This window comes from Schistocerca piceifrons, chromosome 2 (assembly GCF_021461385.2).
Source record: "Schistocerca piceifrons isolate TAMUIC-IGC-003096 chromosome 2, iqSchPice1.1, whole genome shotgun sequence".
NCBI lineage: Eukaryota > Metazoa > Arthropoda > Insecta > Orthoptera > Acrididae > Schistocerca > Schistocerca piceifrons.
Genome location: NC_060139.1, coordinates 12733094 through 12749452, shown reverse-complemented (window position 1 = coordinate 12749452; position 16359 = coordinate 12733094). Strand labels below are relative to the sequence as shown.

The 16359-nt window shown below is 42.9% G+C and overlaps 1 protein-coding gene across 1 annotated transcript in view; it reads left to right on the top strand.

Moving 5' to 3' along the window:
• LOC124778010 (UDP-glucosyltransferase 2-like) overlaps window positions 1-16359 on the top strand; it is a 58603-nt gene that overhangs the window by 27589 nt on the left and 14655 nt on the right. Inside the window, exon 5 of the mRNA XM_047253585.1 lies at window positions 12796-13023. Within this exon, the coding sequence (XP_047109541.1) occupies window positions 12796-13023 (228 nt within the window). The remainder of the gene's footprint in view (window positions 1-12795; window positions 13024-16359) is intronic.

Below are 16359 nucleotides of genomic sequence, written 5' to 3'. Positions count from 1 at the left end.
GAGCAGCGTGCTTTTCTTGGGGGAGGGGAGGCGGGGCATCAGGCCTCTGTCTGATTTGATGAGGTCAGCCACGAATTCCTCTCCTGTGCCAACCCCTTCACCTCATAGTAGAGTCTTCCTCTACAACTGTTACCCTCTACAGCGCCCTCTAGTACCATGGAAGCTGTCCCCTGATGCCTTAACAGGTGTCCTATCATCCTGTCCCATCTTCTTGGCAGTGTTTTTCCATGTGTTCCTTTCCTCGCCGTTTCTGCGAAGAACCTCTTCATTCCTTACCTTATCAGTCCGTCTAATTTTCGGCATTCTCCTGTAGCACCACATCTAAAAATCTTAGATTCTCTTCTGTTCTGCTTTTCCCACAGTCTGTGTCTCACTACCGTACTGTGCTGTTCTCCAAACGTAAATTCTGAGAAATGTTCGACACTAGCAGACTTCTGTTCGCCAGAATACCTTTCTCGCCAGTGCTAGTCTCTTTTAATGTCCTCCTTGCTCCGTCCATCATAAGTTATTTTGCTGCTTAGTTAACAGAATTTCTTAACTTCATCTATTTCGTGAGCCCCAACTGAAATGTTAAGTTTTTCGTTGTTCTCATTTCTGTTACTTCTCATTATCTCGGTCTTTCTCCGATTTACTCTCAGTCTATATTACGTATTCATTAGGATGTTCATTCAATTAACACATCCTGCAATTATTATTCGCTTTCACTGAGAATAGCAGCGTCATCAGCGAATGTTACCACTAATGTCCAATCACCCTGAATTATAGTGCCACTCTTGAACCTTTCTTTTATTTCATCCAATGCTAATTCGATGTATAGATGAACAGTAGGGCGAAAGACTGCATCCCTGTCTTCTACACATTTTAGTCCGAGCATTTTGTTCATGGTCTTCCAGTCTCATTGTTCCATCTTGGTTCTTGCACATATTGTATATTACCAGCATTTCCCTGTAGACTGCCCCAATTTTTCTCAGGGTTTCGAACATCTTGGACCATTTGGCATTGCCGAACGGTTTCACCAGGTCGACGAATCCGATGAACATGTCTTGATTTTACATTAGTCTTGCAACGTCAGAACTGCCTCTCTGGTGCTTTAACCTTTCCTGAAGACAAACTGACCAACACCCAACAGATTGTCAGTTTTCTTTTCCATTCTTCTGTACAGTATCCTTGTCAGCTACTTGGATACATCAGCTGTTAACCCAATTGTACGGTAATTCTAGCACTTGTCGGCTGTTCCTATCTTCGAAATTATGTGGATGCTGCTTTTCCAAAAGTCTGGTGCCATATCGCCAGTCTCATACATTCTATACACCAACGTGAAAAGTCATTTTGTTGCCATGTTGTTGTTGTTGTGGTCTTCAGTCCCGAGACTGGTTTCATGCAGCTCTCCATGCTACTCTATCCTGTGCAAGCTTCTTCATCTCCCAGTACCTACTGCAACTTACATCCTTCTGAATCTGTTTAGTGTATTCATCTCTTGGTCTCCCCCTACGATTTTTACCCTCCACGCTCCCCTCCAATACTAAATTGGTGATCCCTTGATGCCTCAGAACATGTCCTACCAACCGATCCCTTCTTCTGGTCAAGTTGTGCCACAAACATCTCTTCTCCCCAATCCTATTCAATACTTCCTCATTAGTTATGTGATCTACCCATCTAATCTTCAGCCTTCCTCTGTAGCACCACATTTCGAAAGCTTCTATTCTCTTCTTGTCCAATCTATTTACCGTCCATGTTTCACTTCCATACATGGCTACACTCCATACAAATACTTTCAGAAATGACGTCCTGACACTTAAATCTATACTCGATGCTAAGAAATTTCTCATCTTCAGAAACGCTTTCCTTGCCATTGCCAGTCTACATTTTATATCCTCTCTACTTCGACCATCATCAGTTATTTTGCTCCCCAAATAGCAAAACTCCTTTACTACTTTAAGTGTCTCATTTCCTAATCTAATACCCTCAACATCACCCGACTTAATTCGACCACATTCCATTATCCTCGTTTTGCTTTTGTTGATGTTCATCTTATATCCTCCCTTCAAGACACCATCCATTCCGTTCAACTGCTCTTCCAAGTCCTTTGCTGTCTCTGACAGAATTACAATGTCATCGGCGAACCTCAAAGTTTTTATTTCTTCTCCATGGATTTTAATACCTACTCCGAATTCTTCTTTTGTTTCTTTTACTGCTTGCTCAATATACAGATTGAATAACATCGGGGAGAGGCTACAACCCTGTCTTACTCCCTTCCCAGCCACTGCTTCCCTTTCATGTCCCTCGACTCTTATAACTGCCATCTGCTTTCTGTACAAATTGTAAATAGCCTTTCGCTCCCTGTATTTTACCCCTGCCACCTTTAGAATTTGAAAGAGAGTATTCCAGTCGACATTGTCAAAAGCTTTCACTAAGTCTACAAATGCTATAAACGTAGCTTTGCCTTTCCTTAATCTTTCTTCTAAGATAAGTCGTAAGGTCAGTATTGCCTCACGTGTTCCACTATTTCTACGGAATCCAAACTGATCTTCCCCAAGGTCGGCTTCTTCTAGTTTTTCCATTCGTCTGTAAAGAATTAGTGTTATTATTTTGCAGCTGTGGCTTATTAAACTGATAGTTCGGTAATTTTCACATCTGTCAACACCTGTTTCATACATCTTGCTCACCAGATGGTAGAATTTTGTCAGGACTGGCTCTCCCAAGGCCGTCAGTAGTTCCAATGGAATGTTGTCTACTCCTGGGGCCTTGTTTCGACTCAGGTCTTTCAGTGCTCTGTCAAACTCTTCACGAAGTATCGTATCTCCCATTTCATATTCATCTACATCCTCTTCCATTTCCATAATATTGTCCTCAAGTACATCGCCCTTGTATAGACCCTCTATATACTCCTTCCACCTTTCTGCTTTCCCTTCTTTGCTTAGAACTGGATTTCCATCTGAGGTCTTGATATTCATACAAGTGGTTCTCTTTTCTCCAAAGATCTCTTTAATTTTCCGGTAGACAGTATCTATTTTACCCCTAGTGGGATAAGCCTCTACATCCTTACATTTGTCCTCTAGCCATCCCTGCTTAGCCATTTTGCGCTTCCTGTCGATCTCATTTTTGAGACGTTTGTATTCCTTTTTGCCTGCTTCATTTACTGCATTTTTACATTTTCTCCTTTCATCAATTAAATTCAATATTTCTTCTGTTACCCAAGGATTTCTACTAGCCCTCGTCTTTTTACCTACTTGATCCTCTGCTGCCTTCACTACTTCATCCCTCAAAGCTACCCATTCTTCTTCTACTGTATTTCTTTCCCCCATTCCTGTCAATTGTTCCCTTATGCTCTCCCCGAAACTCTGTACAACCTCTGGATTAGTCAGTTTATCCAGGTCCCATCTCCTTAAATTCCCACCTTTTTGCAATTTCTTCAGTTTTAATCTACAGTTCATAACCAATAGATTGTGGTCAGAGTCCATATCTGCCCCTGGAAATGTCTTACAATTTAAAACCTGGTTCCTAAATCTCTGTCTTACCATTATATAATCTATCTGATACCTTTTAGTATCTCCAGGGTTCTTCCATGTATACAACTTTGTTGCCATATCCCCAACTATTTTAGTAGGGGCGACAGTGTACGGGACGTCAAATCGAGGAAAATTTTGAAGATAGCCTCAGGTCGGAAAAGTATCATTGTGGAGCTGCGGCCGTAAAACGAGAGACATTCAGCGACTAACGTTCAGTGGTTTTTCCGATAACTGAACTCATCCGCAGGTATCTGCAATGTGGTTTTGCCCAATGAGAGAACTGCTGCGTCTTCCAAGGGGCTGCGACAAACACTTTTCCGGTAATTATAATTTAGAGGCGATGCTGGACACAGTAATTCTGAATTAATGTCGGAAAATGGGATCTGAAAGAAAAGGAATGTTTAAAATTTTATTTAAAGCTTACCGGAGGGCCCTGGCCATAATGCTCCAAACTCTCTCAATCTTTGTTGGCCAAGGTAGAGCTAGGGAGGCAGGAATACAAGTAGTAAAAACTCTCGCCGCGTGCAGGCGGACTTATCTTGCTGGAATGTAAGCCCAGGCTGGATTACTATAAACGGCAACAAAACGGGGCATAGAATATCGTTAATGTACCGCTGTGATGAAGGTTGCCGCGGATAAGAGGTTCGAGTCCTCCCTCGGGCATGGGTGTGTGTGTTTGTCCTTAGGGTCATTTAGGTTAAGTAGTATGTAAGCTTAGGGACTGATGACCTTAGCAGTTAAGACCCATAAGATTTCACACAAATTTGAACTTTTTTTTTTCTTTTCCACCTGCCCTACGCCCCGACATCCATGAGCGATGGTCTGCGGTACCATTTCTTTTCACAGCAGGCCCCTCTGGTTGTCGTTCGCCGCACCCGTGCAGCACAATGGTACATCAACAATATTCTACGCTCCGTTTTGTCATCCCTCATAGCAAGCCAGCCTGGGCTTACATTTCAGCAAGATAATACCCGCCCTCACACGGCACCAGTTTCTACAGCTTCTGTTCGTGCTTGCCAAAACCTACCTTGGCTAGCAGTGTTGCTGGATCTCTCTCCAAGGGAGAACGTTCGAAGCATTGAGGGCGGGGACCTACGAGTAGCTCGGAATCTTGACGATTTAACGGGCCAATTGGACAGAACTTGGCATGATTTTCTTCAGAAAGATAATTCTATCAGTCAGTACCGTGCCGAATAATTGCTTCCAAAAATAAGAGGCAGAGGTGGCCCAACACGTCACTGACTAGCTCTATTTCTGAAGTTCTTCTTCTTGCATAAATAATCCATACTTTTCTGAAATTATAATTGTCGGCACATGTTTGTCTGTATGTCCACCGATTTCTATCCCGTACGGATAATTCTTTCGTGGTGTCTTTTTTTGTCTTCTACTTAATTTTAAGACGTTAACAGTCACATGTGTGAGGGGTTCAGAAAGGTCTTTCTCGCACAGTTCTTGGAACGGAGAAAGACTCAAATACGTTTCTCTGCTATAAGGGTACAGCTTAACAAAAGCACCCGATACATTACAGTTCTGAATGGAATCAATAGCCGAGTTTGTGGATTCGTTAGTCACAAGATAGCATTAGTACCACATCCAAATTGAGTCGCAAAAAATTGGATGTGTTATGATCAGCCTACTCCGCGGTAGTTCACTTATTGCCGATCATTTTCGTTATGTTTCTTGCAGTAATTTGTAAGTCACTATCACGTGGAAATTCTGGCAATTTTAGTGAGGTTGTTTTTGCACATTCTACACTTTCAGAAATTACCGTAATGTCAATCGTACGCCATTAATGATAACGGCGCAAGAGTAATTCACAAATGAACTTTACGGAACGTTAACTGATGACTGAATTTCAGTTACTATAAGCATTAGTTCATCTTTTCAGGTAAAATATCTATTTATGGCTAATATACATGTGCATCTGTGATACCAGTAAATACCTTCAAACAAAATCAGCGTTTAGAATTTCAGATCGACGTTGCAAGACAAGATTACTCCTACTAACATAATTTACACAGCGGAAGAAATGCTCTAATACCGTGACCATCGAACTTTTTTGCTTAAGAGACAATACTGACATTGTAGTTCGACACCTTGGGTCGAATAGGAAGGGACGGAGAGGTGAAAGAGGCCACCCGAAGAGAAATTCAGCTTTCACCGAAACCAAACTGTGACTATTGCAGTAGCTTCCCACTTACACATTTTCAATCTACATACTGTAAGGTATCACAATAAATATTCTTACACGGAAAATGAAATAATGTACTGGAACTAGATGATTTTTTTCTGAAGGCTTACACAGTGACCAATTTTCAGTACTTATGTGGGTTCACTGGCGGGTGCCATCGCAACAGGATCCGATGTTTGTTTTTCTAATTTCTGGGCACATTTTCCTCGCCTCTCCATGCCCCACTATCTGAAAGAATGCCAGTCTCCTGCAGAAGACCATTTTCAGTCGGACTTTTGTATTAGGCAAATTATAACAGGACAGAGACAGTTTTAAACAATATAACTGCCTTCATTCATTGCACTGTATTGCAACAGCCTTAATATTGTTTCATATTACATGCTAGAAATATGTACCACATTTGAAGCTGATCGTCTCTGTAATCTACGTGCACAAATCTACGTTACTTAGGTTTAACATTTATCACAGCAGCTGATCGGTAATAGATGCGCGTGATCGTGAGTTGTCGGCATTGGAAGACAAACAATAAAATATTTCCCCTCTCATTTCTATTAAGCCCGCAGTGGCCGCGCTACACGCCACTCTGCCCCTGACGTAAGATTTTTTTGTAAATTGGTTACTGATCTCACTCTGAGGGAGTAATAGCGAGTAAAACTGCTAGCGACAGTCCAAAATTCAAACAAACAGCTCTTATATCTGTTTTTCTGGAAGAGTTTTCTATGAACTTCTAATAATTCTTACAATAATATCACATTCCAGCTCTTGAAAACTCCTCAGCAAGATGTTTTCTACCGTCTATACATCGTTTCCATAGAAACGTAAGCTCCAAAACTATGCTCCTGTCCATTATTGCTTCTATCCAGGGCAGTATTGGATGTGTGCCTTCTGAAAAAAAAAGGATTCTTGCCACGTTTTCGTGTTTTTATATAGCTGTGCTTTGCATTTCCTGTCATTTGTATATGGCTTTTCTTTATCATCTTTCGACACTGTGACTGTCAGTGTAGTTGTTTCTCTCTTCTCTTATCTTCGAATTTGGTTACTTGAATTCGCTACTAAGTAGCCCTTAGATTCAATTTCACGACAATATACTCGTTCAGGATTTTCAACCCAAGCAACCGCCTCGTGAAAGTGTGCCACTGGTATCCTCTCTTCTCGCACTTTTGTTCCTGTTCTTAATTGTCCTTTCACATTATTCCTTTACTCCTCGCGAAATATTCCGGGTGAAGACCAGATGAGATATTTTCGAATGTTATTTCTTAGGAGAACGGGACTTCATACGTAAGTCGCCTGAGCAATCTAGTTGTCGCCACGCACGGGTTCGCCACGATATGTCGCGCCTCCGCTGAGCGTAAATACTTAAGATTCTCTGTATTCGTTGACCAGTGCATGCAGACAAGCCTCGTAGATCCTTCTTTTCACCGAGTTGCTAACAGTTACGGAATTTCTCACAACTAATGTACACACATTAGACAGGAGTTGAGGCGCAGCAGTGGCGTCATCATAACGACCGGGAGAGCAGTGTGTTGATTACTCGCCCCTCCTACCGGCATCTTCATCTGAGGATGACACGGCGGTCGGATGTTCCCGATGCGCCATTTGTGGCCCGAAGGCTGAGTGCCGTTCAAACAGGCCTAGGAGGAAACAATATTTTTGAAACTATATTACATTATTACAACCGTAGACGTACAAATGATGACGGCACTGCTGCGCCTCAGCTCCCATCTAACCAGTTAACAATCACTCTGCTTCCTATAACGTTAACGTAGACGTGGAATGAGAACGTTTGTGACTTCATAAGGTGAAGTTTTACGTCATTGAAAAACTGAACAGACGTAGCTGCGAGAAACAGCATTGTGAATCTCTAAGTGCCATATCGTCTGGTTTGTGGTTTGGAACTTGAATGCTTGTTCAAGCCACTGTCACACTGAAACTCTATCTAAAACACGATATTGTGATACGATTTGTTGCAATAGCATATCTCGAAGTAATGTGCCAGTGGTTGATAGTGGTACAATACAGTAAGTGCAATATAAACTTCCCCCCAATGTCTCACTCAATGCGTAATTGCTGGTCGAGTGGCCAAGCATCTCCGAAATATTATCTTGCAATGAAATTTATGAAGAAATGAATTTCACGAAGAGCCCACTTTGAAATTATTCTCCATATGCTTCCTTGTGTCATATAAAGTATTTTGCCTCGTATAAAATGTGTTTCCTATTCGAACAGGCTTGGCAACGGCCTTACCGCAGTGGATACACCGGTTATCGTCAGATTATCGAAGTTAAGCACTGCCAGGGGTGGCCGGCACTTGGATGGGTGACCATCCGGGCCGCCATTCGCTGTTGCCATTTTTCTGGGTGCACTCAGCCTCATGATGCCAACTGAGGAGCTACTCGACCGAACAGTAGCGGCTCCGGCCAAAGAAAACCAACATAACGACCAGGAGAGCAGCGTGCTGATCACTCTCCATCCTACCAGCATCTTCACTGAGGATGACACGGCGGTCGGATGGCCCCGATGCGCCACTTGTGGCCTGAAGGCTGAGTGCCGTTCAAACAGGCCTAGGAGGAAACAATATTTTTGAAGCTATATCTTCTACAACAGAACAAAGTTGAAGAAGAATCAAGACACATTCGTACGATTTGTCGACCTGGGATAAACGATCGACAACTTGAAACAGTGCAAGGTGTTCGAAATTCTGAGGAAAATAGGGGTAAGGTGTAGGAAATGACGCGTCATACAATATGTACAAGAACGAAGAAGGAACAATAACTGTCAAAGAACAACAATGAAGTGCTTAGATTAAAATACATATGAATTTAGTTTTTCGTCCCCACTATCCAATCTATACATCGAAGAAGCTATGTAAAAGAAAGGTTCAAGAGTGGTATTAATTTTCAGGTTGAAAGGATATCAGTGATAACATTCACTGATGACATTGCTGTACTAAGTGAAGAAGAATTACAGGATTTTTTTTGAATGGAATGAACATTATAATGAGTACAGAACACAGATTGAGAGTAAATTTAAGAAATACGAAAGTAGTCAGGAGTAGCAGAAATGACAACAGCATGAAACTTAACAACGGGGTTGATGGTAACGAAGTAAATGAAGGTAACGAACTCTGCTACCTAGGCGGCAAAATAGCTCATGATGGATGGAACAAGATAGGCATAAAAAGCACACTAACATATATAAAATATGTCTACTATTATGAAATATAGCCCTTAATTTCGGGAAGAAATTTCTGAGAATATACACACATCAAAAAAGTTCGGATAGTTCCGGAATCTGTACAGAATATTGGAATAGAGATCAACATAAACATCATTTCCGCCCTTTTTATTGCTCATTAAAAACCACACATTGCACGTTGTACCAACATGCAGGGAAACCTTCAAAGGTGGTGGTCCAGATTGCTGTACACATCGGTACCTCTAATGCCCAGTAGCACGCCCTCTTGCATTGATGCATGCCTAGATTCGTCGTGGCATACTATGCATATGTTCATCGAGGCACTGTTGGTCCAGATTGTCCCACCCCGTAACGGCGATTCCACGTAGATCTCTCAGAGTGATTGGTGCGTCACGTCGTCCAGAAAGAGCCTTTTTCAATCTATCCCAGGCATGTTCGATAGGGTTCATGTCTGAAGAAATGCTGACCACTCTAGTCGAGCGATGTTGTTATCCTGAAGGACGTCATTCACAAGATGTGCACGATGGGGGCGCGAATTGTTGTCCATGAAGGCGAATGCCTCACCAATTTGCTGCCGATATGATTTCTACTATCGGTCGTATGATGGCATTCACGTATCGTACAGTCGTTACGACGCCTTTCATGACCGCCAGCAGCGTACGTCGACCACACATAATGCCACCCCAAAACAGCAGGGAACCTCCACCTTGCTGCACTCGCTGGAAAATGTGCCGAAGGCTTTCAGCATGACTTGATTGCCACCAAAGACGTCTCCACGATTGTCTGATTGAATGCATATGATACACTCATCGGTGAAAATAATGTTATGTCAATCCTGAGCGGTCCATTAGGCATGTTGGGCCTATCTTTGCCCCGCTCCGTGGTGTCATGGTTGCAAAAATGGACCTCGCCAGGGACCTCGGGAGTGAAGTTGCGCATCATGTGGCCTATTGCGCAGAGTTTGAGTCGTAACACGGCGTCCCGTGACTGCATGAAACGCATTGTTCAACATGGTGGCGTTGCTATCAGGGTTCCTCCGTGCCACAATCCATAGGTAGCAGTAGTAGTCCTTGGGCGGCCTGAGCGAGGCATGTCATCGACAGTTCCTGTCTCTCAGTATCTCCTTCATGTCCGAAACATCGCTTTGGTTCAGTCCGAGATGCCTGGGCATTTCCCCTGTTGAGAGCCCTTCCTGGCACAAAGTAACAATGCGGACACAACCGAACCGCGGTATTGACCGTCTAGGCATGGTTAAACTACAGACAACACGAGTCGTGTACCTCCTTCCTGGTGGAATGACTGGAACTGATCGGCTGTCGGACCCCCTCCGTCTAATAGGCGCTGCTCATGCATGGTTGTTTACATCTTTGGGCGGGTTTAGTGACATATGTGAACAGAGTCCACGTCTATTTCCTGGAGTTCTGGGAACCGGGCTGATGCAAAACTTTTTTTGATGTGTGTATGTTTGGAGCACAGTGTTTTGTAGTGAAATATGCACTGTAGGAAAACCTGAAACAGAAGATAATCGAAGCATTTGAGGTGTGGTGTTACAGAAGAATGATGAAAATTAGGTGCACTGACAAGATAAGGAATGAGCAGGTTATTCGCAGAATTCGTAATGAAAGAAATATGTTGAAAACACCTACAAGAAGAAGGGAAAGTGGATGAGAGATCCGTTAAGATATCAGTAAATAACGTCCATAGTACTAGTGGGGGTGTAGGGGGTAAAAATTATCGAGGGAGACAGAGATCGGAATAGGTCCAGCAAATAATGTATGACGTAGGTTGCAAGTGCTACTGTGAGATAAAATGATTGGTACAGTTGGGATCTGATGCTACAGAAGAATAATGAAAATTAGGTGCACTGATAAGGTAAGGAATGTGCAGGTTATTCGCAGAATTGGTAAAGAAAGAAATATGTGGAAAACATTTAGTAGAAGAAGAACCAGTTAGAAAGTGGTTGGCGACTATATATGAATATTCCTCTATCCGTCTCCGAGTATGAGTAATAGTGATGACGCAGTAGCTTCACTTGTGACATATCGGAACAAATCTCTGTGACTGGATGGCAGATGTAAGGGACAACAGCCACCGGACCTAACGTCGGTCCAATATCACGTTCGGAATCATCTACTAGCTGTTCCTTTCCGACGGTGCGCCAATATTATCACTGGTTTTGATACAGAAAACAGTTTTTCCAGTGACGAGCGTCTGAACACGTCCTTTGTCGTTGATGGAAAGGTGCTATCTGTATTAAACTGCAAGGTATTTTCAGTGTTTCAGACACTTTGCTGCAAACGTTCTCTTTACCTTTAGGTACGAGACATTATGCATTACAATGAAGTCTGTGGTGGAATTTCGTGCCAGACTCCAGTTGAAGTGCCACCTTCGACCGTTGACTAGAAGTCCGGCCCAGGTAAATCGGGCCTACCTCGAAAAGAGATGTCGACTAGGGTCGAATGTGAACGTTAATATGAGGAGAAAACTTCCGAGAATGTATGCCTGCAGCAGAGCATTGTTTGAAAGTGAATCATGCACTGTGAGAAAACCGGAAACTAAGAAAATCGAAGTGTACGAAATATGATACTATAGGAGAATTTTGAAAATTAGGCGGACATAAAGTAGATGATGAGGTTCATCGCAGAATCTGCGAGAAAAGGAGTTTCTGGATGTAACTCACAAGGAGGGGGGGCAGGTTTATAGGACAGGAAATATCTTCCATGGTACTGTGAAACGCCCCTTAGAAAAATTAATGCATTACTGTGCTGATAAACCGCTTACGTTATTTGATTTTTAAACAGCTGAGCAAAACTGAACGTACTCAGACATTTTGCTCTTTACTTATTCTGATCATGACTAAACTGACACACAATATTTTTAGAGCAACACAGTCTGACTTTCAATAATCCCTACAAAAGAATGGCCCTGACTAACAATAACCTATACCATTCATGAATCACTTACCTCACAAAAATCTTCGTTACTCGAATTACTGCAATACAGCGAGCGCCAATACTGCCAGCTAAATAAAAGATTCTAACTAGCTGAAGTCACTAACTACTGACAGGCATGGTTAGCAAATGAAAGATTTTGATAGAGAACACGCCCGGGTTCCCGGGTTCGATTCCCGGCGGAGTCAGGGATTTTCTCTGCCTCGTGATGACTGGGTGTTGCGTGCTGTCCTTAGGTTAGTTAGGTTCAAGTAGTTCTAAGTTCTATGGGACTGATAACCATAGATGTTAAGTCCCATAGTGGTCAGAGCCATTTGAACCATTTGATAGAGAACAAGCAATGTATTTACCTTAATAGCGTTCAAAAGTCATTTTTTCATCCAGTCTTACAAATTTACTGTCTCTGATGGACACACACATCCAGATCATCTGCTTTCAAAACTCCGCCATCTCTCTCCCGATATCCACCACTGCTGGCGGCTCACCTCCAACTGCGCAACGCTACACGCTGTTCACACCCAACACCACAGCACTACGATAGTAAATATTCCAACAATGCAAACCAGCCACAGACTGCACACAGCACAGTCAGTGATTTTCATACAGAGCGCTACGTGGCGTTACCAACATAAAAACCTAAACAGCCTACTTACAACTGGAACGAGTAAATACTGTAGGGATAGATCAAGATTGGAATACTTGCAACAAATAATTTAGGACATAAGTGCTGCTCTGAGATGAAGAGGTTGGCCCTAGAGTCGGGAGACTGATAGGAAGAAAATGAACACAATTACGCTCGGTCGGAAACTACTAAGCTGGCCAACGATCGTATTTCCTTCCTTTTCCCGTCTACGCTTTCATGTTGAGGTGATTAGTAATTTTGTATCGCTGTACGAGAATTTTTTGAATCATCCTTCGACTCTTATCCCATTTTATCTTATTTCCACAGATACGCAGAAAACATGAAGAGACTTTCTGCCGTATACCGCGAGCACAAGGCGGACTCGCTGGAGCGGGCCGTGTGGTGGATCGAGTACGTGATCCGCCACAGGGGGGCCCCACACCTGCGCAGCGCAGCCCTCGACCTGCACTGGTGGCAGCTGCTGCTGCTCGACGTGGTCGCTTTCGTTCTGGTGGTCGTCGCCCTCACACTCTGCCTCGTCTACTTCGTCACGCGGCGGGTAGTTTCCTTCTTCACAGGCAGCAAACAGAAACAGAAGCAGAAAAAACAGTGATGTTCTCCAGACAGTGTTTGAGCAGTCGCTGTATCTCAGCCAAGTTTACTACAGTCCTGAACCTTTAAAGACATTTCTTGGAGAGTGAAATCATGATCTGTGTCAGATGATATATATCGTGCCACTGAAGCACTACTGTCAAATCTGTGCAACACCTTTTCGTGACAGCGGTGGTGCCAATGCAGATAGCTTTTTGCGGTGGAAACAGATTCTAGTCTTCGTTGTTTTCCATAAATCTCACATTTGTACATCTCTCTTTGTTTTACACTTCTTGTTGTTTGACTATCCGTCTAGTTACAAAAATAAAGAAAATACGTAACCCCTTTTCAGATGCCATTCACAATTATTTCTGTTTCGAAACTGTTGGCATTTCATAAATACACAAGAACCACAGTTTAAATCGTACATTAATTGTAATTTAAAATTATCATACAAGTAAATTTATACTACAGCAACAGTAACATAACAATAGTTATGGAAGACGGCTGAATTATTAACATTTACGTAACTGTTTACATAATAAATGAACTGAGTAGAGATATTGTGTTATATCTGTACCTTACTGTTGGACAAGTATATAGAAAGTGATCTGTAGAGATATTGTCTAGAGAATGCTGAATTTCTCTACTTTGTATCACTATCGAGAGTTGTACCCGCTTTTATTAATAAATTTTTTCATTTTTATATTATCGACTAATACATAATTGAAAAATAGTAAAGTGTTTAAATACTGCATTTAGTAACAGTATACCCCCACCATGCATTGCACTCTTTTCCTAATGTTTCCTACTCGACCTCCAATTAGTCGTCATGCCTGCCTTATCTCTTTGAAACCAACAAAGAATTACGTGATCAGCTACAGTTACTTTTCATTACAGTCACAATTTCGTCGTCTGCACCAGTCTCTCCTGTGACCCAGTTGGTGACTCTCCTATCTGTAATACCGATTCACAACTGGCATCACTTCATTCTCCAATGAGCTACCTACTGTTTTGAATTGTTTTTCGCTTCAAAATTCCATGTCTCACTTCACTGAGTCCAAGACATGATACGTGTGCTGATTAAGAAATTTATGTTGCAGACAAGTGTATAGCTCAGTTTTGTTCAAACACATCGAAAATTTGGTTTTAGAAAATCAGTTTACTACTGGGTGCTTTTAGTTCTGTGGTTAATCTATTTCGTTTCCACGCAGTGTCTCTGTACAGTACAAGTCACCTAAGTACAAACACTCATCACATGAGCTTTGATTTCCCTATGAAACTGCGCCATTATCTAAAGAGCAACGGTAAAGTGTGATCAGGAATCGAAGGTGAGTCCGCTGTATTCTACAAACATTTATTGGTACTTAGTTTGTCTAGTTAAAGCATCTGAAAACTTCCTACAATCCTTTTTAGAGTGATTTTGTGGCTTCCCTTCCATCTCCTTTGCTAACTTCTCCTTCAATTCTGTATTCTGCATTAGCATTATGATGTCTAAGGGAAACTACAAAATTGATCAATACATGCGTTAGCACAGAAACATAGGTCGAATCAGTGCCTGCTTTCTCAAGTGTTCCTATTTAAGATTTCCTTAGGTTGGGTCGACAGCTTTCTAAAATCCACAGAGCTCAGACAAACTCATTGCTATCTAGTGTAACTTCAGTTACGACTTAGACCAGTGGACCGTTTTATAGCAGTAAAATGGTCTAAGTCCAAGATATCCTTGGTCTAATAGAAACCAAATATTTATTCCTATACCATTGGCAGTAATTCTATGGAATATCTGGTGCACTTAACAGACGGTGCTGAAAGTCTAGAGCTTCGTGTAACCCATCTGCATCCTTTTTTATACTTTTTATTTTTGTGTGTATGAGTAAGTCTCATATTTCCTTGCAATCTTGGATTAGCTTCTGTATTTTTTAATATTTACTGAATACATATTCGTAAAAAGTCTAAATTAAATTTTGCAGACATAACCTTCACAACACACACATTAACCCATTATCCAAAGCATGATGATTTAGATTAATTTTCGTGATCCAGTCTTTACACCTAGCTAAGTGAGGTTTCCTTGTGTTCAACAAGCGTCGACAGTTTAAGCGGTCCTGCTGTAATCCAATCACTTCTACAACACAGTTGTCAAAGAATTACACAAACCTCTCTGGGCTGCCGTTTAATCCTATTGCTAAATCTTACTGCACTACCATATAATTTGCGATAATTAGCTTTTGTTTTGAACTTCCCTGTCTTCTCAGTGTCTACAGAATATGATTACCACTAATACACAAGCAATTAACTGTTGACTGCAAATATGTGGCCCTGTAGGTGAAGAATGAAGAGATATAAGAGTTCAAGAGAGCTCTCAAAGAAAGTTGTGAAAATTTGAAAATCTTGCTGGAAACTAACTGCCTTCATTCCCCTTCAATTTTCTCCTCCTTAAACGTTACCATGATCGAGTTAGTAAAATGCTTTTTTCTACACTCCTGGAAATGGAAAAAAGAACACATTGACACCGGTGTGTCAGACCCACCATACTTGCTCCGGACACTGCGAGAGGGCTGTACAAGCAATGATCACACGCACGGCACAGCGGACACACCAGGAACCGCGGTGTTGGCCGTCGAATGGCGCTAGCTGCGCAGCATTTGTGCACCGCCGCCATCAGTGTCAGCCAGTTTGCCGTGGCATACGGAGCTCCATCGCAGTCTTTAACACTGGTAGCATGCCGCGACAGCGTGGACGTGAACCGTATGTGCAGTTGACGGACTTTGAGCGAGGGCGTATAGTGGGCATGCGGGAGGCCGGGTGGACGTACCGCCGAATTGCTCAACACGTGGGGCGTGAGGTCTCCACAGTACATCGATGTTGTCGCCAGTGGTCGGCGGAAGGTGCACGTGCCCGTCGACCTGGGACCGGACCGCAGCGACGCACGGATGCACGCCAAGACCGTAGGATCCTACGCAGTGCCGCAGGGGACCGCACCGCCACTTCCCAGCAAATTAGGGACACTGTTGCTCCTGGGGTATCGGCGAGGACCATTCGCAACCGTCTCCATGAAGCTGGGCTACGGTCCCGCACACCGTTAGGCCGTCTTCCGCTCACGCCCCAACATCGTGCAGCCCGCCTCCAGTGGTGTCGCGACAGGCGTGAATGGAGGGACGAATGGAGACGTGTCGTCTCCCGCGATGAGAGTCGCTTCTGCCTTGGTGCCAATGATGGTCGTATGCGTGTTTGGCGCCGTGCAGGTGAGCGCCACAATCAGGACTGCATACGACCGAGGCACACAGGGCCAACACCCGG